The sequence below is a fragment of the Phyllostomus discolor genome, chromosome 2 (assembly GCF_004126475.2).
Source record: "Phyllostomus discolor isolate MPI-MPIP mPhyDis1 chromosome 2, mPhyDis1.pri.v3, whole genome shotgun sequence".
In the NCBI taxonomy this organism is placed as follows: Eukaryota; Metazoa; Chordata; class Mammalia; order Chiroptera; family Phyllostomidae; genus Phyllostomus; species Phyllostomus discolor.
The window spans coordinates 161,953,991-161,979,239 of record NC_040904.2 but is presented as its reverse complement, the minus strand read 5'-3'; the positions used below and the strand labels follow the sequence as shown (position 1 = coordinate 161,979,239).

The following is a 25,249-nucleotide window of genomic DNA, read 5'->3' as shown; positions in this document are numbered from 1 at the left end:
AAATGGGACTTCATGAAAATAAAAATCTTCTGCATGGCTAAAGAAAACAGCAGTAAAATGAAAAGGGAACCAACTGTATGTGAAAATATATTTTCAAATGATACCTCAGACAAGGAAACAGTCTCCAAAATATACAAAGAACTCACACAACTCTACTCCAGGAAGACAAACAACCCTGGAGCAAAAATGGGCAAAAAACCTGAACAGACACTTGTCCAGCAAGGACATACAGTGGGCCCAGAGACATATGAAAGGATGCTGAGCATCTCTAGCCATCAGATGGATGTAAATTAATGCCACAACAAGATACCACTTCACACTGGTCAGAATAGCCATCATAAACAAATCAACAAACAAGTGCTGAAATGGTTGTAGAGAAAAGGGAAACCTAGTACACTGTTGGTGGGAATGCAGACTGGTGTAGCCAGTATGGAAAACAATATGGAGTTTCCTCCAAAAATTAAAAATAGATCTGTTCTAAACCCAGAGATTCCACTTCTGAGAATACATCCAAAGAAATCTAAGACACTAATTTGAAAAAATATATGCACCCCTATATTCATTGCAATATTATCAATATTTACAATAGCCAAGGTTTGGAAGCAGCCCAAGTGTCCATCAGGAGATGAATCCATCAAAAGCTGTGGGACATATACACAATGAAGTACTATTTGGCCATTAAAAAAAAGGAAATCTTACTTTTTGGGTCAGTATGAATGTACCTGGAGAACATTATGCTAAGTGAAATAAGCCAGTCAAAGAAAAACAAATACCACGATTCCACTTATATGTGGTATCTAATGAATAAAAAAACTAACAAAATAGAAACAGAATCATAGATCCATTGAACAGACCAACAAAAAACACACATACACTAAAAATAGTACAGTGATAGAGAGAAAGGCAGTGTGGAAAGGTGGATAAATGGTGGTGGAAAGAGAGTTGACTTTGGGAAGTGAATGCATGATGCAATATGCAATGATGGGTTAGAGAACTGTACACTTGAAAGCTGTATAAATTTAATTAAAAAATATCGATCTCAAAATGTATATGCTAATATCAAATGGTTACCTATTGCTTAAAATGAAGATTTTTTTAGGTATCAAGTGCTTAAAATTTTATTTATTGTATACATATATAAATTTTATATTTGTGTATAAAGATATATGAAGACAACTTTAAAATGAGAAGATGCACATTGTAATTTTCTAAAATTATATATAGCAATAAAGGCTCTAATAATTCAATTATTAACTAAACCTCTGTTTTTGAAGTAGCATTATATTTATACAAAAGTAATTTAAATATCCTAGTGTTCACTTATAATGGGTTCAAAAATAAGATGCTTTTTCAAAGAAGTTATATCTTTAGCATTGAATTTATTCACTATGAAATGAACTGCGCTTAATTTCCTTATTAGTAAAGAATAGGTTTGGTATACATTATTAAAACATACAGTGGGTTTATGCTACTGTTGAAAATTCTATAGAAACATTAAGGTGAAATTTGAGATCCTTCTTAAACTTAGATGTATACTAGTTATATAGCTTAACTGATGAAAGAAATACTTCCTAAGAAAACTTTACCTGGAATAAGATATCTCAAGTGCCTTCAATAATTTTAAATGTTTCATAGACAGTGAAATCAGATGTTTTTTCCTTACTAGTCCTCTACCTGTTTTGTCTTTCATATTTTAAACTGATTGCCCAGGGTTTTAAGAATGATACATGAGCCAGAGGAATATGAACATCTGAAAATGATGGTTTATTTTTGCCAAGTGCCCCCAGTTCCAAATATCTGGCCACCATTCTGCTAGATAACTTCCTCAAACTTCTCCTGGGACATAGACCTCATAATATACCAATTAAGATATACTGCCAAAGGTTTTGTGTACATGTGTGCATGATTCATCAGTGCCCTGATATTATTTTCCCAAAGGTCATTAAAACAGTCCCAAAGAATATTTCTGAATTTTAAAAAATGTGTAGAAAGTACAATAAAGGTGCTAGATTTACTTTTTGCCTGGGGAAAATAAATGGAAATGATCTTCTGTGAAATATCAGATTATCAACAAATCATTCTAAATTTATTTAATTTTAATAGTTTATCTGAAGATTTGGTGTTAAGGAAGAAGGTGGAATATTTCAAGATTTCGGATTTAGGACAATGGTGAGGAAAGACAAGGAAACTGTTTCATTAGATGTTTTGAGATAGAACATCAAGGTTTTTATGAGAAAATATAGAGCTTCATGGGAAGAAATGGAAAATGGTATTCTCTGTAAAGTGTTAGCCTACTGCTTGTCTTTTGATTTAAGATATTGTGCACATTAGTTTGCATTCAGTATTTAATACTAACCATCAAACTTTTGACAATATATGTATTTTCAGTTTATTTTTATTTGGTATTTCCACTTCTATTCATTATATAGCATTGAGTTATCACTCTACTTTGTTTCTCTCTTTTCTATATATAATACATATACTATAAATAATATATATTCATTAGTTATATTAATTAACCGAAATTAAAAAATGAAAAAATAGTGATTTCTATAACAGAAACGTGTGGAACATGACATGGTTTCCCTGATACATTTACACTTTAGAAAGACCTGATGCATATTTCTGGTGGGGTATCCAAGATAGTTCTAAATGGCATACGTAAAGTGCATATTTCATATCTAAACTTTATATATGAGTACTTCTGAACTTCATTAACATATTTAGTGAACAGATTGATGTTCAACTGTTACTAGATTTTTAAAAACTATTTTATTGGAAACTTTAAAACAATAAAGTAAAAAACTTAGTTAACTGAATTTTCATTGAAAGGCACCTGTTTTTAGAAACTCAAGAATAAAAAGAGGTGTTTAGATTGTTCATTGATAGCTGGAAATAAAATGTGTAGTGAATTAAAAAATATAAGTAGTATTTATATAAACCCCTGTTTAATATGAATATAAGTTTATTATACAATGTTAGAATGGCTTGGTTTCTGATTTTTTACAAAGGAAAAGGCAACAAATAAATAAATATTTACTGCTCCTCAAAAAAAAATTTAGAATTTCACTGAAAAATATTAATTAGGGTCAGTTGAGTACTAATTTCTATCTTCAGTAGGAAACACACCTGAAAAAAAAAAAGACAAGAAAAACATCAGGTCCTCCATATTTTAGCTAAACAATGAAGCATGAAAAAAGTTCATGTTTAATCAATTCATTTCCCATGTAACAGTTGTAAGCAACAGAAGTAGAGTAAACATGCAGCAAGAAATCAGAGTAATACAACTGAAATTAAACACAGAAGATACACCCACGAAATGTATAATAGAATTGGTGAAAATGGGGACTCTATAGAAGGTATAGAAAGAATTTTTTTAAGCCTCAGGTACTTCTTATGAAAATACAATCATTACTTAAAAAATAGGTGCAGATATTTATGTGTGTCAAACTGATTTATATTTGTCTTTCTTGATTTTGCCAGTAAGATTTCTGAAAAATCAATCACAGAAATGAAAAATCGAACATCTGTGACAGATTTCATCCTCCTGGGTCTGACTGATAACCCAGATGTACAGGTCATGATTTTCTTCTTTTTATTACTCATGTATGTAATGAGTGTCACTGGAAATCTTACTATCATCATTCTTACCTTGCTGGATTCCCACCTAAAGACCCCTATGTACTTTTTCCTCAGGAATTTCTCCTTTTTAGAAATTTCATTTACTTCTGTCTGCAATCCTAGGTTTTTGATCAGCATCCTAAGTGGAGACAAATCTATTTCCTATAATGCTTGTGCAACTCAGCTATTTTTCTATATCCTCCTTGGTTCAACAGAGTTTTTTCTTCTGGCTTCTATGTCCTATGATCGTTACGTAGCTATCTGCAAACCCCTACATTATACAGTCATTATGAGTAACAAGATCTGCTACCAGTTGGTAGGCAGCTCTTGGCTGGCTGGTTTCTTGGTCATCTTTCCACCACTGACCATGGGCCTGCAGCTGGATTTCTGTGACTCCAATATCATCGACCACTTCACCTGTGATTCTGCTCCTTTACTGCAAATTTCTTGCACAGACACAAGTACTTTAGAGCTCATGTGCTTTGTTTTAGCTGTGCTGACTCTTATGTCCACTTTGACGTTAATAATTCTCTCCTATTCTTACATCCTCAGAACAATTTTGAGAATCCCCTCAGCTCAACAAAGAAAAAAGGCCTTTTCAACCTGTTCCTCCCATATGATTGTTGTCTCTATCTCTTATGGAAGCTGCATCTTCATGTATGTGAAAACATCAGCAAAGGAAGGAGTTGCTTTGACAAAAGGAATAGCTATGCTCAATACCTCTGTTGCCCCTATGCTGAACCCATTTATTTACACCTTAAGGAACCAGCAGGTGAAACAAGCATTTAAGGATGTTGTAAAAAAGTTACGCTCCTCAAAAACATTTCTCTGGCTGTAATTTATAACTGAAACATACACAGTTTTAAACCAAGAACCAATGAATGATTTTTAAAAATACCTTCTCTGTCGTCTTTTATGTCTTCTCAGAATTACAATTGTTTATGCTATTTTGGATATAAAATCTTTATATTGCAAATCCTTCTTAAATAACTTTGAGATTTTATTTGCTTATTTTTAGAAAGAGGGGAAGGGAGAGACGAAGAGAGGAAGAGAAACATTGATGTGTGAGAGTAACATCTATCGGTTGCCTCTTGCACATGCCCCAATAGGAGACAGGCTTAGATTCAAATGTACATATGTGTCTATGTACAAACATGTGTATATATGTACATATGTGTTTGTGCATTTGTGTGTATGTCTACAAATACACATATATGCTTTTTAATGCTTTTTAAAAATAAAACAAAAAGGTAATTCAGCCACTCAAATGAGGAATAACTCATAACAGTTAAACAATGTGGAAGAAGTTGTTAATTTTTATGTTGACCATAAAATTTAACTCACAATTTACATATAGTCTATATAAAATTTTAAAAACGTATTACATATTTGCCATCAAGGTAGAAAATCAGTATGGTAAAAATATTTTTGCTATTTTTTTATTTTTAGAGCAGCTTAATATATGGGTGCTTAAATAAAAAACAATACAACAAACTATAACTTTAAGAACAATTTATCAATGTAGAACTTTTATAATTAGTGTTAATACCTAAAGAAAAGGCAGTAGCATGTAAGCATATTTCTATAAAATATTCTTACAGAGAGCTAGCAACATTTGGTTTGGGAATAATACTCTCTCTCCTCTGTAAGCACCTTAATTTACCCAACATTGTAATTTGGAACTCTTTAACCATCCAAATACTAGCTAATTGTATTGTTTTCTCTCTTACCAGTGTCTCCAACTTTGGTAAGGTTTGACTATTGTATTATATAAGATTATATTGGTTGCCAAATAAATATTAAAAATAAAATCAGTTTAAGAAAAATGATTTAATAAATTTAAAATCTTAGGTAGACACATAATAGCCATGAAAACTCTGTTTAGCTCAGGAGCTAAAAAGTGGATTTGTTTATATTATGACTATTTATTGCTCATAATCTCTCTTAATGCTTCCCTCTGTCTCTGTTTTTAATACATTTCATTATTTGGCTCAATTTTGTTTCCTTCTTTCATAACAGATCATCTTTTGTCACGGGATAAATTGTACAGTTCCTTGTAGACTTCAATTCACTCTTTTCAGCTCATGGTAAGAGATAGGAAACTTCCTGCCACCAAGTTCAATGAAAGTAGCAGTTAGAATATGTTGATTGATACACCTTTAAGTAGCAATCATTAAACCATCTCTTTGATTCCTGAGCATCACTTCCATGTTTCATAGCCATAGTGTGTTGCTTAAGTATATGTGCGCTGAAGTCATGTTGTCTAGATTTGTACTCTTGCTCTGCCATTTACAAGCTTGAGATTTTCAGAAAATTTTAAACTTCTCTGGGGTTCAGATTTTTCACATGTACAGGAGGTACAATAATTATACTTCATCGTGGATTTGTTGTTATGATTAAATATAGGTTAAACTTCTAAAACATGACAAGTACTATAGAAAGTGCTTGGTAATTTAATAATAGTTATTACTATTGTTATAACAATTACTTGTATTCACATAGTCTGGGTCATATTACAAACTGAAGAGGTAAAGGTGAGGTAGCAACTAATCTTGCTTGACAGTGAGGGAGAATAGTTGTTGGGTATAGACAAACCATTTGAATTTATTTCAGCCAACTCCATTTGGATAACTGGTTAGATGGAAAGCATATATGCAGATACAGAAGCACTTTCCAAGGTAATAACCACCTAGGTATATTCTTTAAAGGATAGCATGGACTTGATAAATTTATGGTAACAAAAAATTGGCCCTTTGTCTTGTCCAACTGTCATATTTTATCAGATTTTGACTCTCACAAATCAGTCAAAAAATAGTCAAATGTGTAAGACAATGTAAATTAATCACTTACAAAATATTTCATGTATAGGGAGCTATATGTGTGGCATCAGTATACTAGAAAAGCTGAGTATCTTTTGATAAAATCAGTGTTCAAAAATTTTAAAGTGTCATCTTATCCCTCCTACCAAATCTGCTGTTATCTTATTTGATAAATATCACCTTACCCAACTTGCCAAATCAGAAACCTGGGGTCCATCTCAGACTGCTTCTTTCCTTGTTCTTATACCAAATTGTTAATCAAATCTTGTGGGGTTTTGTTCTGATGTTCTCATTTTTCACTACCAATATGTTAGTTTGGTTCTGTAAAATTTATTATCTGAAGTGAGTCAATCTACAGGTTGCTTAAATAACCCTGAACTAAGTGGGATTATGGAAGGAAAACAGAAAGCACTCAAGCTGTTTTAGGTGGTAAGAGAGTTAACAAAAGGCAGGACATTAGAGGATGCATAACCAGTGGAAGAACTAGAGAAGTAAAAGAAATGATACAATTGCATACAGTGCCTGAGTATGAGAAAATGCCCAACAGTGATGTCAGCAGGCTTCAGCAGTGAAGCAGGTCATTCTCATGTTGGCAAAATCTTATGTTGGCTGACTACTGACTTTTCTCTATTGTCAATAGCTGTTGAGGAAATGTGTTGTCTCTTCTTTATTTTCCATGATCAAGATCCCATGAGCACATCTCCTACATGAATAGAACACTACAGACAAGACAGAATCTATGAACAATCTCAATTTAACAAATAAGTTGAGCAATTGACAGGATAGAAAGCCAACTTAGAAAAATAATTTCTTTTTTATTTTCTTTTTCAATTACAGTTTACATTTATATTATTTTGTATTAGTTTCAGATATAGCATAGTGGTTAGGCAATCATACATTTTACAAAGTGTTCCCATTGATATTTCCAGTACCCAACTGGTACCATACCTAGTTTACATTATTAGTGATAAATTGATTTCTTTATAATAGCAATAAATAGTTGAAACTCAAAATAAACAATGTCATTACTGACCAAAAAGTAAAATAGTTAGGTATAAATCCAAAAAACTTTGTATGAAATCCAAAGGCTCAACAGTAAAAATATATGCATAAAATATTAAAGACCTTTTAAAGGAGACATACTGTTACTGAATTCGATATTTTTATATCAATTTTTATAATGTGAATCCCTAATTTTAACTACAGATTCATTGCAATCCTGAAGTCCTAGAAAACATTTTTGTAATATCAACAGTCTTATCCTAAACTTTATATGAGAAGGCAACAAAATATGTTAGACACAAATAATTTTGAAGAAAACAAAAGTGGGGTTTCACATAAAAATCTGCTATAATTTTACAATAATCAAGACAGTGTGTTTTGAAAGGATATATGCATAAGTTAAAGAGAGTAGACACCCCTGAAATAAACTCACATAAATATATTCAAGTGAGGTTTGCTAAAAGTACAAAAGCAATTCAATCAAGAAAGTATAGTCTTTCTGATATATAATTTTTGAGTATTGGGTATCCATATTCAAAGAAATAAACATCAACCTACACAGCACACCTTATATAAAAATTAACTTTAAAATATAGGTCTATGGTAAAGTTAAACTTCTAAAAATGGGAAAAAATATTATATAAATAGATTAATAAAATATGTATTCTTTTGATTTATATTAGGCTTTTTCCTTTTTGAAGATCCATTTATGATCCAAACTTATCATCTAATCAAACAATATGTAGGTTTTTTCTCTTCATTAGTGAGTACTATTCTAATAGATGTTCTTACCACAGTTTGTTTATCCATTCACTGGTTAAAGAACTTTTGTAATTCACAAGAAAAAGAAGAAGAAGAAAGGAATCAAAATATTATATTAGGAAAAACAGTGCACATGACTACATGTAATTTGGAAGTAAAAGTAAGATAATTATAATTATGCCAATAAATTTGTAAATAGTGTTGAAATCCTTATAAAATGCAACATACAATAACTAGTACAACAAAAATATAAAATCTGAATATTCATATATAGGGTGTGACAGAAGTAGGTTTACAGTTGTGTGTGAAACAGAATTTATTCTTATATTTTAATGTATTAATTATTGTATTATTTTACAGTTGTATTATGAACAACTGTAAACCTACTTTTGCCTCACCCTGCATTTATTGCAAGCTTTGAATACTCAATTAAAAATTATCTCAAAAGAAACTTCTGGAATCTAATGGTCTTAAAGAAGTATTTAGTAAATATTTAAGAAAGAATTAATATGTTTTACACCTTCAGGGAATAGCTAGATAAGTATGAACACATTAAATGACTCATGGACAGAGACAGAATGGGGGGAGGATTGAATGTGGAAGGTGGGGTGGGTAAGTCAGGGAAGATAATGGGGGGAAATGGGAACAAAAATAATTAAACAAAAATACAAAATTAATAAAAATGAAAATAAATAAATACAAAATAAAAATGAGAACAGCGTAATCTTCATACAAAACTTGACAATGATATAATAGGCTCTCAAAGTCTGCAAAAAGTCAAATCCACTAGAAATGTAGTCTGGGCATATATCTATTCCCATCAGCCCTCCCAAACAAAGCAGGATGAAGGGTACAAACAAAAATCAAGGAGTTCATGAATTCATCAGTTAAGGATGAAAAGGGATATGATCAGAGATGGACCAACAGAGGTTTCTGAGGTACAGATAATGTATCTTAACTGAGACTGAGGGTACTTCTATACCATTATACACTGTTTTGTATGGATGGTAGATTTAAAAAAAAAATAAAAGTACAGTAATATAAATCTATGGTATTGTAAAGCTCATTGGTGAATTTTGAAAAAAATATTATAATTTACTCATAATATGATTATATGTTTGAAAAATCTAAAGGAATCATCTGACAAAAAGATCACTTGTTATAATATATATTCATTAAGATCAAGACCTTTTCTAAATGCAAAAAAAAATTGGTTAAATATGTTACATATATCAACACACCACATACATTACCAAAAAATAAAACAAGGGGATAAGAAGAAAATAAAATAGGAACTTCCAATAGAGATGGCTGCATAGATAAATGCAGTATTTGGAATTTCCCACAATGACATCAAAATTACTATCGAACTATGTAAGGACCATCCTTCAGAACCACCTGAATGCTAGCTGATCAGAAGTCCTATAACTAATGATATAAAGAAGAAGCTACAACAAAACTGGTGGGAGGGATGGAGACTCAGAACAGGCTAGTCCCACATCCATGAGTGACAATTATAAATTGGAAGCATAGCTTAGCTACAGAGGTCACACCCTAAGGAGCCAAGGGTCCCAATCCATACCATAACCCCCAACCCAAGGTTCCAGTGCCAAGAAGAGAAGTCCTCATAACTTCTAACTGTAAAAACCAGTAGAGATTGTGGCTGAGTGAGATGGAGAGGGCTCTCAAGTCCCTGGCACTTCTCTTAAAAGGTCTGCTTATTGACATACTTAGACTCACCCACTCTGAGCTTCAGCACTGGGGTAGCAGTTCAAAAGGCACCAATGACATTTGGGGAGAAGCTGAATTGTCTGGCATCAAGGTGGTGGCTGGCAGGGCAGCTTTCTCCCATAGAGAAGTGCTTGCAGAAATAATTTTCCTTTTTTTTGACCCATCACCCCACAGAGCCATCAGGCAGGTGCTATATCTGAGTCTGCATCAGTCTGGCTAAGACTGTTGCCCTGCTCTGGTGATCCCCTGAGATCCTGCCTTACTCTACTTGCAGACTCACAAAAACTATTTCCATACAAACCACCTCTCTTGGCTCATGTTTCAGGCTTTCCTAAAAGCTTTCAAACAAACAGTAGCTGGCCTCTGAGTACCCTGTACCTCTTGCTAAGAGGTCCCAGGCCTGGCTCAAGTGGCAACCAGTCTTGGTTTGCAGCTTGGCCTCTTCTGGGAATGTCTAATACCAGCATAAATAACAGCCATCTGCAGATCCCTCTGTAGCTCATGCAGAGTGGCCACATGCAGGGCACAGGCAATGGTTGAGCTTGGCCTACACTTCCCTGGAGGCCCCAAAGCCAGTGTACCTGGTAAACAACATCTGACCAGGCCAGATTATAACCCAACCTTAGCTAAGAGTGACACACTCAAGGAGCAGACTTGGTGGGCACCAAAGTCTCACCAAAGCAGTCCTGCTTCATGGGGTCAGCACCTGCACAGCAGCTACTCTGCTATAGTTGCAGTGCACCCTTGCAGCCTGGGGGTCAATACCTCCTAGTGATGTGCTGACAGCAATCAAGACACAACTACAACAAGAGGGCACACACAGCCCACACAGGTAGAGGGGCAAACCTGAAGAACCTGGCTTGGTGACTGGCAAGGCTGTGCTACTGTCTCTAAACACACCAACTACAAAAGACCACTCTACCAAGACTGGGAGATGTAGCAGCTCTAATACATAGAAACAAACACAGGGAAGCAGCCAAAATGAGTAGACAAAAAAAAAAAAAACAACCCAGCTCCCAAATAAAATAATAGGAGAAATTTCCAGAGAAAGAACTGAATGAAATGGAAACAAGCAAACTTCCAGAAACAGAGCTCAAACAAAGGTTATATGAGTGTTCAAGGAACTTAGTAACACACACAGACTGGAAGTAAAAGGATGACAAAAGACATTTCATGAAAAGGAATTTTTTTCTTCTTTTAAAACTTTTTTTATTGTTGTTCAAGTACAGTTGTCTCCATTCTCCCCCACCACCACCAATCCCCACCTCCCACTCTCAATCCTACCCCCTTTGGCTTTGTACATGTGTCCTTTATACATGTTCCTTCATGGCCCTTCCCCTATTTTCCCCCATTATCCCTCTCCCCACTCCCTTCTGGTTATTGTCAGCTTGTTCTTTAGTTCAGTGTCTCTGATTATATTGTGCTTGCTTCTTTGTTTTGTTGATTAGTTTCCACTAATAGGTGGGATCATATGGTATTTCTCTTTTACCACCTGGACTATTTTGCCTTAGCACAATGCTCTCCTGCTACATCCATGCTGCCACAAAGGGTAGGAACTCCTTCTTTCTTTCTGCTGAGTAGTGTTCCATTGTGTAAATGTACCACAGTTTTTTGACCCACTCATTTACTGATGGGCACTTAGGTTGCTTCCAGCACTTGGCTATGGTAAATTGTACCGCTATGAACATTGGGGCGCATAGGCACTTTTGAATTGGTGTTTCAGGATCTTTAAGGTATATACCCAGCAGCGGAATTGCTGGGGCAAAAGGCAGTTCAATTTTTAGTGTTTTGAGGAAATTCCATACTGTTTTCCATAGTGGCTTCACCAGTCTGCTATCCCACCAACAGAGTACCAGGGTTCCCTTTTCTCCACAACCTCGCCAGCACTTGTTGTTTGTTGATATGTTTATGATGGCCATTCTGACCAGTGTGAAGTGGTATCTCATTGTGGTTTTAATTTGCATCTCTCTGATGGCTAGTAATGCTGAGCATCTTTTCATATGTCTCTGGGCCCTCCATATGTCCTCTTTGGAGAAGCATCCATTCAGGTCCTTTGCCTGTTTTTTAATTGGGTTGTCTTCTTGGAGGAGAGTTGTGTGAGTTCTTTATATATTTTGGAGGTCAAACCATTGTCTGAGGTATCATTTGCAACCATATTTTTCCATATGGTTGGTTCCCTATGAAATGAAATTTTTAAAAAGCTAGTGTAGCAGTACTTATATCACACAAAATACACATAAAAACAAGAGACAAAGAAGGACCCAGTAATTCCACTTATGAATATTTATCCAGAGAAATTCAAAACAGTAAATTGAAAAGACATATGCATCCATATGTTCATTGCAGCATTATTTACAATAGTCAAGATATGAAAGCCACTCAAGTGTCCATCAATAGATGAAGATTAAAAAGAGGTGTATATATACAATGGGATATGACTAAGTCATAAAAAAGAATGAAATCTTGTCATCTGCAACACCATGGGTGGACCTAGTGGGTATTTTACTGAGTAAAATATGTGAAACAGAGAATGACAAATGCTAGCTGATTTCATTTATATGTGAACTCTAAAAAACAAAATAAATGAATAAGCAGAACAGGCTCATAGATACAGAGAACATTTTGAAGGTTGTCAGATAGGAATGGGTTGGGGAAATGTAAAAAAGGTGAAGGGATTAAGGAATACAAATTGGTAGTTACAGAATAGTCACAGTACAGTACAGGATGGGGAATACAGTCAATAATGTTGTAATAGCTATACGTGGTGTCAGATGGGTGCTAGATTTATCAGATGATGACTTTGTAAGTAATATAATGTCTAATTACAGGTTTATACACATGAAACAAGTATAATACTATACATTGACTATTAATTTAAAATTTAAATTAAAAAAAAATATCTAGGACTAAACCTTTTAGTAGTTGCATAATATTACTTATTTGATATGATTCATTTTTATCATTTTAAATACAACATGTAAAGTCTTAAATTTTGTAAACCTTAATTAAATTCAATGTTTCAACTGTTTTGTGCCAGATCAAAGGGTTAACACTTAGTTTCATAACACTTAGTTTCATAACAACCTTAGTTTCACAACAACTTATAATATATTGTTTTCCACAAAATAAAACTTACTAATAAATAAAACTTTATTATATACCAAATGTAAAAATATGAAAATCAATGATAATTTAAAAACAAACTCTTGCCTTCATTAAAAAATGTAAATTAGGGAAAGAAATTCATAAAACAATGGTGCTATAATAAAACATAATAGAAACAGAAAGCAGATATTTAAGCAACATGCAACAAGGACATTTCCTTCACTCCCTTTACCACTGGAGCTTGCTCTCTCAATCATGACAAATTTATTACTCATGAGCCCTGATCTTCCATCATCAAACCATAAACTCCTAAAGCAACTAATATGTAACCATACAAAGATTTTCCAGATTTCTAAACTGTCATCTCATCTCCTAGCGACTATAGTTTTTATTTCTTTTTTTTGATTAACCAAAACCAACATTTTAAAATTAATCTCCCAAACATTACTTTATGTCTTAAAATATTCTCAGATCGGTTCCTTTTGAAAATATATAAATATTTCAGGGGAAGATATTTCAAAGTCAAAGTCATTAGATCAGTGGTTTTTAAATGAGTGAGCTGTTTTTGAGTCATCCTTTGACCATACTTTGTAACTATGGTCTTGCAAAGTATCATCTGCAGGCACAATGAAGAACAGGGCAAGGTCTGTCCAGAAAGTATCCAGCCGAATACTATGAAAATTAGACATTTATTGAAGAAGATGCAAGAAACACTGTACATAAAACAATGACACCTTAGTGCCCTTCGAAGCAGGCACCTTGGGACTACCCACAGTTCTCCCAATCACCATCAGCTGCCTTGTTGAATTTTCCTGAATCTCATTGACGGTCTGAAACCTCTTCCTCTTCCAAAGTGATTTTAGTTTTGGGAAAAGCCAGAAGTCACAGGGCACCAAATTTGGGCTGTAGAGGGGCTGAGTCACCAGGGTGACTTGATGGATTGTCAAAAACCACTACACAAGACATAATGCATGAGCAGGCACATTGTCATGATGAACCTGCCAATAGCCAGTTGCCCATAGCTGTGGCCTTCTGAATCATTGAAGTAGTTCTCATGGAGGAATAGTCAATCACAAAATTTAATGCAGATTCATTGCTCTACTCACTCAGTCCTTTTGATTGTGATGGCCACACAGTACACATGGTCATTCAATGGCGTCTACCACCCCACTGACTAGTGTAGCAAAGCCATCATTATTCACACATGCACATTCCAGTTCACCCTCCTTGGCTGCCAGGTTATATAAATGTTATGCAAACCATTCTTATTATATTAACAACGGCTGGACTTTTTCTAGACAGACCTCATATGTATGTCATATTCATCCAGTTTTTCAAAAGTAGATAAATGCTCCCACATTTAAAAAACATACATGTAATATATAATATCATTAAATACATAGGACTTTTTCTCAATGCGTATTTTTATATTAAAGAGATACTTTACAAGCAATTACTATATGGGAAATTAGGTAAAGCAAAATATTTTGAGTATTAAAATTGCTTATACCCATAAAGTTAGAAGGTATATTAAGGAGTTGTATCAGGCTTGTGCTTTTTTTCTCATCTGTAAAATGGGCACTGTCAGATGCTGCTATTCTATCTTATGTCTCAAAGGACAGTGTCCCTGATGCAGCCTATTTTAATTGCTTTGCCAAAGTTCATGAGGCAAAAAATGTATTAGTGATATTAGAACCTAGGTCTCTGAAGATTCTTTATTTTATTTGTTCGAGTGATCCCAGTGCACCTTCAGAAGACTCAACAGAAACATATAAATATAATTATTTTGGGAGTAGGAGAGCCAGCTCCTTGCTCAGAACCATCATAGCTCTTCCAAAACCCAGAGGGAGTTCTTCTATTCTCCTTTACACTAGGTTTTCTTCCCTTTGTGACAGACATCAAAGGAAAATGTTTTCAGGGTTTACAATAAGAAAGATTCTCTAATATGATATGACAGTTTTTATATGATATGAAAAAAAATGGGAAACTTGAAGAGCTTAAGACCCTCCAGAAGATGCCTGGAGAGTAAGTGTAGGTTGACAACCTGTTAGAACAGTGTAGAGGCACATCTTCCCTAACACAGCACAGTTAAACACAATAAGGAGCTGCCGGCTGAAACCATGAAAAATTATCAAAAGAGTAAGTATTGTAAGGTAGATATTAGAATTTCTTTTTCCCTTTGAGAGATAAGAGAAAGAAATATTGCTATTTTATTGCTGTTTATTGCTATTTTGTAGCCCTAGAGTAATGGAGAGAGAATTAATTCTTAGATAAATCAAATTTAAAGGATGAGGCAAAGATTAATTAAAGCGTACTAAATTATTAGCACACAATTGCACTTTGTTGACCTTAAACAAATACACAGCCAGATATTTCTGCTGAAAATTGATTTATTCAGGAGCAACAAAGAATTGCAATTTGGTATGCAATACTAATATCATGTTTATAACTGTAGCAGAAAGAAGGTGTCATTCTTGGATTAAAATGTTGGATTTCTGGTTAATAGACTTAAAACTGTAACCAGTGATAACATCCTTAGTATTTTTTATTATAGAATATAATTTATTTCAATAAACTTTGATGTTTAGACCAAAAAAATTGCATTTTGGAGCATGTGATATAATAGCCAATCACCCTTAAGTCCAGAGAAACAGAAGAGAAGTGCTTTTATAGAGGAAAGGGGGAATTCAGAGGAGCTATAGTAAACAAAAAGTCCTTTGATGGAAAATGACAGTTTGACATGTAGTGGCTTTCCACTGGCTGATTTTTAACAGTTTTTGACTGCGTAATTGCCTGTTGAGAAGATCCTCTTTCTTCTTGCTAGAGTAGTAGAGTGCAGAACATTTTCCTGTTGGAGCTAATTGAGGATGAGTGGTAAAGTATGAGCTGCACCTAACTCGCAATTCTAATTTAAATGAAATTTGTGTTTATTAATCTTCACTACTTGCATATAGAGAAACCATTAATAAATTTATCTTATCTAACAAAGGTAGAGGTAGGATTTCCAAGGAGAAGGAGGATTGAGGGGGTATGAAAAAAAATCTCAGGGAATTGGAAAGCAAAGCACTGTTTTTCTTTCCTTGAATAAGCTCTTGATCAGTATGAGAGACTCAAAAAGAGACCACATTTTCAGAGTGGAAGGGTAATCAAAGAAAACAGTTTTCATTGTTTATCTACTTCCTGAGAAAGTGTGAGGGTTTAAGATCTGAGGTAGGTGTATGTGACAGGCTGTCATTATATAATGTTGGCCAGTAGCTTGATTAGTGTCTTCATCTTAGTTGTGCCAAGTCTGCATCAATTCCCATATGGGTTTTTTTATAGAGAGTTTTTTTAGAGTTTCCCCATATGAGTGTCCAGTTTTCTGTGTTAGTCCCTTGAAAACAAAACTGGCCTTGCTGTATGTACCTAATTTTATAAGGTACATGTCCCTAGGACCAAAGGAATCAATTTTTCCAGGCTCAGCTGTCATATGCAGGATATATTATAAAGCCAATTGAGTGAAAAATCATTCATTTAACAAACTAATTAATCTCTTCTGAGGAGATACTATTTTATTCAGTGATAAAAAATGGCAGGAACCCTACAAACTATAGATTCAGATGGGATATAGTTTCATAATTATCATTATAAATAATTAATGTTGGTTAATGACTAGGAGCAGTTGAAAATAGAGTTTTTTCCTTTTACTAAAAAATATACATAATGGTCAGAGATAATATCAACAACAGAAGACTCATAATAGCCACTTAATATTCTACACATCTTTCATGTGTATCTGAAATTACAGTATAATGTATATATGTAAATTAAGTGATTATATATGACATAATAGACAGCACCATTTGGGAAGGAGATGTAGATATAAGTGATGATATCAAGTTTGGGCAACAATTTCCTTAATTGTCTGGGTGGATCTCAAACATTAATATGCATATGAAACTCTTGATCACAATACTAATAATATTCTGGTTGTTAATTTTTCCACTGTCACCTAACCCATCTCCCCCACTGCCTGGATAAAATTCTTTAGGCCCCTCTAAGTTCTAAGGAATCTATATTGTAAAATTCTCCTAGATGATTCTAATTCAGAGAGTTACAACAAATCACCTAGTGAAACACAAGTATTTATGGAAGAAGGTAAAACACTCCATAAATAACTATAGTAAATATTTTTGTATAAATTAAATGAGCTTTATGATACAGAGCCTAGTCCTGTGCTTGGCAAATAGTAGACACTGGATGAAATACATCCATTTTAAATAGCTTCTCTCGGATTTTCAAGTAGCATGTGGAAGCAAGTCCTGACATATAATTAAGTGGATGTGGTCTAATAGGAAGAAGGTGAGAGAGAAGAGTCCAGAGTCGCATCATTAGTTAGGAAGAGTGAGCTCAAGAGAATGTCAGAATGAAGCACTCCACCAGCTTTGGGACAGTCTCAGCCAAATGATAACTAGTGTTGTGGCTGGACTGGCCCTTGCAAGAGAGGGAGAACTTGGGACTCTCTGGGATGCCTCTTTATTGGTGGATTTAAAACATCGGAGTGAAAATTTAAAGTATAGCAAAAGAAAGAACTAGTGGCCCAAACAGCCAAGATCTCACAGGGGCATCCAACCCATGGCCCGCAGGCCACATGCAGCCCAGGATGGTTATGAATGCAGCCCTACACAAAATCATAAATTTACTTAAAACCTTTTTCTTCTCATCAGTTTTCTTTAGTGTATTTAGTGTATTTAATGTGTGCCCCAAGATGACTCTTCTTCTTCCAGTGTGGCCCAGAGATGCCAAAAGGTTGGACACCTCTGCCTAAAACAAAGGAAAGGATGGTGGGGGTATTCCAGCCTACTATCTGGTTGGAGACAGCCATCTTTGAAGTGGATGCTTCTTTGAATTGTATGGCTCAGCAATCACAGCTTAAGTTATGCACTTGCATTACATAAAGGAAAGCCAGCTGTCAAGTCTTATAGGACAACATAATCAAGGCACAGGCCAATATGACTTGAGGAGTCAGACAAAAGGAGCCTGGAGATTTAAGTGGAGGAGTATGGACAACAAAGACTATGGAGGCAAATATCACCTTTATTTTGCTTACCCTACATTTGTGGAAAGATATCTGAGAGGAAGATCCAGAAAAATGGAAGAATGAGAGGATTCCTGTCTTCTGAAAAAGGAGCAGATGTAGTCACCTTTATTTAATAAAAATATAGAAATTAAAAAGAGGGCTGAAAGTATATTGTGTTTCTGAAGAGGAGGAGAAAACAGAAGCAGGTTAAAGTTTGAATAAAGGATTATGTTTTCAAAAATGGAAGAAATTTAAAAAGCAAACTGTAGGTCAAATAAGTTGGCACATTTTGTCCCTAAGACACTCAGAATTACCATTTTATTCTCCTTTACAAGTAATGTTCTTTTAATAACTGTACCTGTGATTCCCCAATAGTTTGTTCATAAGGGACTGAGATCACTGGAAGAATGACTGAACTTTAGTTGTTTAAAAAAATATTGTGGGGATGCCAGGCAACATAACTGTTAAAAATAGTGCCATTGACTTCATCAGCAATGAAGTTCCTGTAGGTGTTAGAAAATCAGTTGTGGGGGGAGGGGCTGGAGGTGAAAGTCAAGTTGCAGAGACTTAAAACCTAAACTAAGTAGTAGTGGTAAAATGAGAAATTGAAAACACTAATCTCTGTTTAAAGAAATTAAAAACATAATGAAAAAAGCACCACCTAGAAGACTATATTTAGTGAAGTTAAATGTACTTTTTACTTTAGGAGCTTTGAGAGAAAAGGTACCAGAGCCAACTAAATAAAAAATAACATGAATGCATGTGAAGATATTCCTTTTGTAAATATCTTAAACACAACATTTTCTCACACTGTAGATAAAATAGTTATACATCAAACCATCTTGGGGTTAAGAAGCAGGAATACAAGTGGTGAAGAATAAATAGACAAGGAAAAATCTCAAGATCCAGTGTTATGTTTTATTGTCATTGTCATTTGTTTGTTTTGCAGGAGAAATGCCATCTTACCCTTAAAACAATCCTTTGGAACAATTGAAGAGAATTCACGTTCTTAAATATCTGGATATGTCCTATACCCAAGGTTTACCTTGGATGAAGAGGCTTAAGTAACATCATCATTTTTTCTAATGTATTTGTAAATCCAATTCTTATAATAAATTATAATCAACTACATTTATAAATTTTGAGAAGCAAATAATGATCTGAGAAAAAGTTGGATTGTTTAACAATAACACAAATCCTGAAGGAATAATCATTGCTCGTACAAGTAATATTCAAGAAATCTATTGGAATAGTGGCAATATTGATTATGATGGTAAAGGAGAAAATTAATGTAGGCTGCTTTGTTTGATTTTTTAAATGCATAGTTTTTTGCTCCAGCATTTGAATATCTATGTCCTCATAAAATCTCTTATTTTTACATGCTGATTGGGTAGGTTTCAAATGTCAGTGATGAGAAACCACACACCAATAACAACTTTTATCCTGCTGGGGCTAACAGATGATGCCCAACTACAAATTCTGCTTTTCATCTTTCTGTTTCTCACCTACATATTGAGTGTAACAGGGAACATGACCATTATCACCCTCACACTTTTGGACTCCCATCTTAAAACCCCTATGTATTTTTTCCTCAGAAATTTTTCCTTCTTAGAAGTCTCATTTACCACAGTCTGTATTCCTAGATTCCTGTACAGTATATCAACTGGGGATAAAACCATTAGCTATAATGCTTGTGCAAGTCAAATATTTTTTGTTATTTTATTTGGAGCAACCGAGTTTTTTCTCCTGGCAGCCATGTCCTACGACCGCTATGTGGCCATCTGTAAACCCCTGCATTACATGTCCATCATGAACAGTCGGGTATGTACCTTATTAGTTGTCTGCTGTTGGGTATCTGGTTTGATGATCATTCTCCCACCCCTTAGCCTGGGCCTCCAGCTTGAATTCTGTGATTCCAATGCCATTGATCATTTTAGCTGTGATGCAGGTCCCCTCCTAAAGATCTCCTGCTCAGATACATGGGTAATAGAACAAGTAGTTATCCTCGTGGCTATATTTGCACTCATTATCACCCTAGTGTGTGTATTTCTGTCCTATACATATATTATGAGGACAATTTTGAGATTCCCTTCTGTCCAACAAAGAAAAAAGGCCTTTTCTACATGCTCTTCCCACATGATCGTGGTTTCCATCACCTATGGCAGCTGCATTTTCATCTATATCAAGCCCTCAGCAAAGGATGAGGTGGCCATAAATAAAGGTGTTGCGATGCTCACTACTTCTGTTGCACCCTTGTTGAACCCCTTCATTTACACTCTGAGGAATAAACAAGTGAAACAAGCTTTTACTGACTCCATAAAGAGGATAAAATTTCTCTCAAAGAAACTGAAGTTTTGATTAATCAGGGTACAATAAGAAAGATTCTAAATACTTAACACCACATTCTAACTTATTTCATTGCTTTGTCCCTATAATTTACTAACTTTCTCAAAGACATTAATATTGCATTCTAATCTCACCTTAATCAGACTCCTTCCTATTCTTTCAAGCCAAACATACATCATGTTTGTCCTCATTGTAAACATAAAATGTATTTCCAAGTAATTAAACTTGCCTCCATTTCTGACTTAGTATTTTCATCAGTACTCTGGAAAGGAAAGTAATGATATTTAAAAGTACATAAATTATATAGAAGATACTATCATGTAGTAATAGTACTACTTTCTCCCTTCAAGGCAAAGTTATCCATATTACTATCATAAACCTAAGAATCAAATAAGAAAACAGCAACATCAAAGATGTATTAAAATAAATGAAACCAACTAAGGCGTTCCAGGCTAATTAAAATAATGAAAACAACAAGAGATATGAGTGAGAGTTTGGGAATAACAAGAAATAAAGAAGTGGAAACATCTTCACAATCACTAGTAAGATGTACAGTAGTCACCCATGTCTAGAGGTGATGTGTTCCAACACCATCAGTGGGTGCCTGAAACCTAAGATAGTTCAGAACCCTGTGTTTTTCCCTATGCATACATACCTTTTCACTTAAAGGAAGCACTTTACAGCTTTTCTTTTGCATATTCAAATTGCTAGCATTACTACTCTTATGCTTTGAAGCTATTCTTAAATAAAATAAAGGTTACTTGAACATGGACACTGTGACACCACAACAGTCAATCTGGCTACCAGTAGCAACTAATGCACAAGTGGTGTGTATGTATAGTGTGGAGAAAGGGATGATTCAGGTTCAGACAGGATGGGGAGGGATGGCATAAAATTTCATCACCCTACTCAGAACATGAGAAATTTAAATCACATGAATTGCTTATTTCTGTAATTTTCCATTTATATTATCAGACCGCAGTTGACCACAGATGACTGAAACCACTAAGTGAGATTACATATAAGGGAAACTATTGTATTAATGATTTAATCACATTCATGAGAAAAATTCAGTGAAAAGGCATACATTTAATTTAAAATAAACATAAACATAATGTCATTTATTATGGGTTACAAAGTTAGAATAAATGCATAAGAGCAAATTGTAACTCCAAATTTTAAATGTTGATGAAATAAAACAACTATTTACATCAACATAAGCCTCATGAATGATTTAAGAGGAAATCATCGATATCCAACTGGCAAAAATAGTGGGAGGGAAGAAACTGCAAAAGGGAATAATTAAGGGGATTATGATCAAGAGGAAAATTGAAGAAAATATTCCTGAAGAACTGAAGAACTTAGAGTTTGAAGCAAGAAACAGTGTGCTAGTCAACAGAAAGCAGGAAAGGAAGGGAAGGAAGGAGGGAAGGAGGGAGATAGGGAAGAGAAAGAGACAAAAGAAAACAAATAATACCGCTAATAATACTAACAGTTTTTTAATTGTCTTTGAAAGTAAAATATTACTTCTACTGGCTAACTGACAAAAAGGACAAAGAATCATTAAAGAAAAGTTTTAAAATGACCTCTGATATTAAATTAAAATCTCAGAGACTATTTTGTCTTTTTTTTTAATTTATTGAATTTATTGGGGTGAAATTGGTTAATAAAAGCATGCAGGTTTCAAGTGTACAATTAAATAAAACATCATCTGCATCATGCTTTCACCACCCCAAGTCCAGTCTCCTTCCATCACCATTTATCCCACCTTTGCCCATTTCCATCTCCTCCACCCACTTTTCCCTCTGGCTATCATCATACTATTGTCTGTGTCTATCTGACATTGTATCTATAATACATATATACATATATGTCATTATATATTAAATATATGAAATATATATATATTTTGCTTAATCCCTTCATCTTTTTTCATCCAGCCCCCAACCTCCCTCCCCTCTGACAGCTGTGGAGTTGGACATTGTTCTGTTAAGTGGAATAAGCCAGAGAAAGACAAATACAATATGATCTGACTTACATTTGGAATCCAGTCAACAAATAATTTAACAAACAAAATAGAAACAGAAACATAGATACATGAGGACTATTTATATTTAAAGTGGACTTTGCAATTGCAATTAAACATTCTTTTAAACTATTTCTACTGATAGAATTTTGAAAATAACTATTTTTTGAACTACCAATTTTGCAGTGTTTATGTTCAAGTAATCCTTATTTTATGTAATAATAGGCCCAAATCATCAAAGTCCTTTCAAACTTTATTACTAATGCCTTTACTGGTCCCATAAATATGTTTTAGTTGTGTGAAAACATAGACAGAGGATTGAGTAAATTGACAGCCTATCATAGGTAGCAAATAATGGAGCCTGAATTTTTACTTTGAGTCATGTTCCACCCACTACAATACACTACCTTTCAAGCAGAAGTGTAGTTTTCGGGGGGAGGGGTGAGAAAAGACACTAAATAGAAATATATAAGCTAGCATAGCAGTAGGGATCTCTCACTGTCGTAATACATTCTTGGTTTATCAATATGACTGCTTATCTCTGTTATTAAATTGACATCAAAGGAAAAATTAAGCTGTCTAAACACTTCAAAATTTGGTTACTGAATTTTATGCACCATAAATTGTCCTACTGCAGCATGTTTAAGATTTTATGGTTTGATAAGGAAAAAGAAGATGAGATAAAATTGCAGTTATTTCCCTGTCAACTTTGAAGCATATTTACTATCAATATGATCTCATGGAGCATTCACCAAAGTGTTCTTATGTACTAAAATCACTACAAGCTTTATCTTAATAAATCTGCACATGAGACTCTAAAATATACATTACTGAGACCAAAATATTTATGGTACATTTACTAAAGTGTTTAATTTAATGACAACTTAATAATTAATAATATAACTATTGTAGTTGGTATATTTGCAAAAAAGGATCAAATTATTTTAATTACTTAATTTAAATAATGCTCTATAAAATCTATCAATATGAAAAATCAAAGGAGGTAATAAGAGTAGGAGACAAGAAACTGAGTTGAATAGTATCACTCTAGTCTTCTCTACATAATTAAGCATTATATCCACAAATAAATACAAAGCAATGATAATTAGTTATTAATGTTTGAAGTATTACAATTTCACTCAGGGTTGAAAAGTAGCATTCTTTTAAACTGGAAATGAAAGATGTACAATGGCAGAAGTGTTATAGTTTGAAATAGAAAAAGACAGCTAACACTGGGTAGCTCCATTTCTTTAGGATTACTTGTTAATGCTTAATTTTTTTATTTTTGGGCATTATGTTTCCCTAATTATCTGTGATCCTTGTGGCCTTCATTAGTATCTGCACATTTGAAGAAGTAGGCCCCTCTGCCAGTCTCCACAGACTGGCATTGCCAGGGAAAGCTCTTCACCACTCAGCCTATCCAGAGGTTCTAGGCTTGCCACCTGGTGAGGTTCATGGGTGAGCTTGCTGCTGGAATCCTTGGGTACACTGGACTTTTAATTGGTTTAGCAAGTGGGTGAGCCTGCTGCCCAGGTGGACAGGGGCTGACCTGATGCCTGGTCCTCATGGGGGTCTGGAGCCCAGGACCACTGAGTTAGGCTTGGCAACTGATTCCATTATGGTAAGCCTGGGACATTGCTATATGAAGGCAGGTGTGGGGCCTATATCCATGGGGGTAGCCTGAAGCCTGTCACCTGGAGGCTGAACCGGTGCTGAGGAGGACCTGTATTTAATTCTATATAGACATATCATTCTTATTAATTCACCCTTTTACATGCAATCAATATGCCATGTTCTCATCACTGTCACATTCTCTCTGCTAGTCTCAGTTCTGGCTGCTTTATGGCTTGCTTATCAGTGGTGAGTAGGAAGTCAGTCACTTTAAATGCTAGCATTTGATTTTTCTTAGCTATACATTTAGCAGTTATTAACCTGTGTTCCTGGGTAAAGAGCTGGCATAGTTACTGGAACATAAACCCTCTCTGTCTTTGATTCCTTGTGATTCTTCTAAACTGAAAAGCACTACCATCAAGTACATTGGCTATGCAATCAATGTTATTCTTGTTAGCAACACATTCTATCATATCTTCTCACTTTTCAATCTCCTCTCCTAACAAGACAAGGATTCTTCATAATGTGGGCTAACGATGATGAAGTTAGTGTTCTGAAGGCTCTTAGATCTTCCAGTTCCATCTATATTTATTTTAAATATCCCTCTCTAGGTATATTTTTTAATTAATTATTTTGTATTGTTGTTCAAGTACAGTTGTCTCCGCTTTTACCCCACCACGCCCTCCACCCCATCCTTCTCCACCTGCCACCCTTGAATCTGCCCCCTTTGGAATTGTCCATGTGTCCTTTATACATGTTCCTTGATGGACCTTCCCTATTTTCCCCCATTATCCCCCTCGCCTCTCCCCTCTTCCCTCTAATTACTGTCAATTTGTTCTTTATTTCAATGTCTCTGGTTACACTTTGCATGCTGGTTTATTTTGTTGATTAGGTTCCACTTGTAGGTGAGATCATATGGTATTTGTCTTTTACCTCCTGGCTTATTTCACTTAGCATAATGCTCTCCAGTTCCATGGATGTTGTTGTGAAGGGTAGGAGCTCCTTCTTTTCTTTCTGCTGCTTAGTATTCCATCATGTAAGTGCACAATAGTTTTTTGATCCACTGATTTACTGCTGGGCACTTAGGTTGCTTCTAGCACTTGGCTATTTTAAATTGAGCTGCTATGAACATTGGGGTGCATAGGTTCTTTTGAATTGGTGTTTCAG

General features: G+C 34.6%; 2 protein-coding genes across 2 annotated transcripts; both read left to right on the top strand.

Moving 5' to 3' along the window:
- The first annotated feature begins 3,488 nt into the window (after positions 1-3,488).
- On the top strand, positions 3,489-4,647 carry LOC114513001 (olfactory receptor 6C76). The gene has a single exon (XM_028532109.2). It carries the CDS (start codon positions 3,512-3,514, stop codon positions 4,457-4,459), a length of 948 nt encoding a protein of 315 aa, XP_028387910.1. The 5' UTR covers positions 3,489-3,511; the 3' UTR covers positions 4,460-4,647.
- Positions 4,648-19,054: 14,407 nt separating this feature from the next.
- On the top strand, positions 19,055-20,963 carry LOC114513314 (olfactory receptor 6C2). The gene has a single exon (XM_028532588.2). The coding sequence runs from the start codon at positions 19,501-19,503 to the stop codon at positions 20,455-20,457; it is 957 nt and encodes a 318-aa protein (XP_028388389.2). The 5' UTR covers positions 19,055-19,500; the 3' UTR covers positions 20,458-20,963.
- The last annotated feature ends 4,286 nt before the right edge of the window (positions 20,964-25,249 follow it).

Excerpts from the sequence above, each read along its gene's own strand:
- LOC114513001 (XM_028532109.2), top strand. The coding sequence starts at position 3,512 with ATGAAAAATCGAACATCTGTGACAGATTTCATCCTCCTGGGTCTGACT.
- LOC114513314 (XM_028532588.2), top strand. The coding sequence starts at position 19,501 with ATGTCAGTGATGAGAAACCACACACCAATAACAACTTTTATCCTGCTG.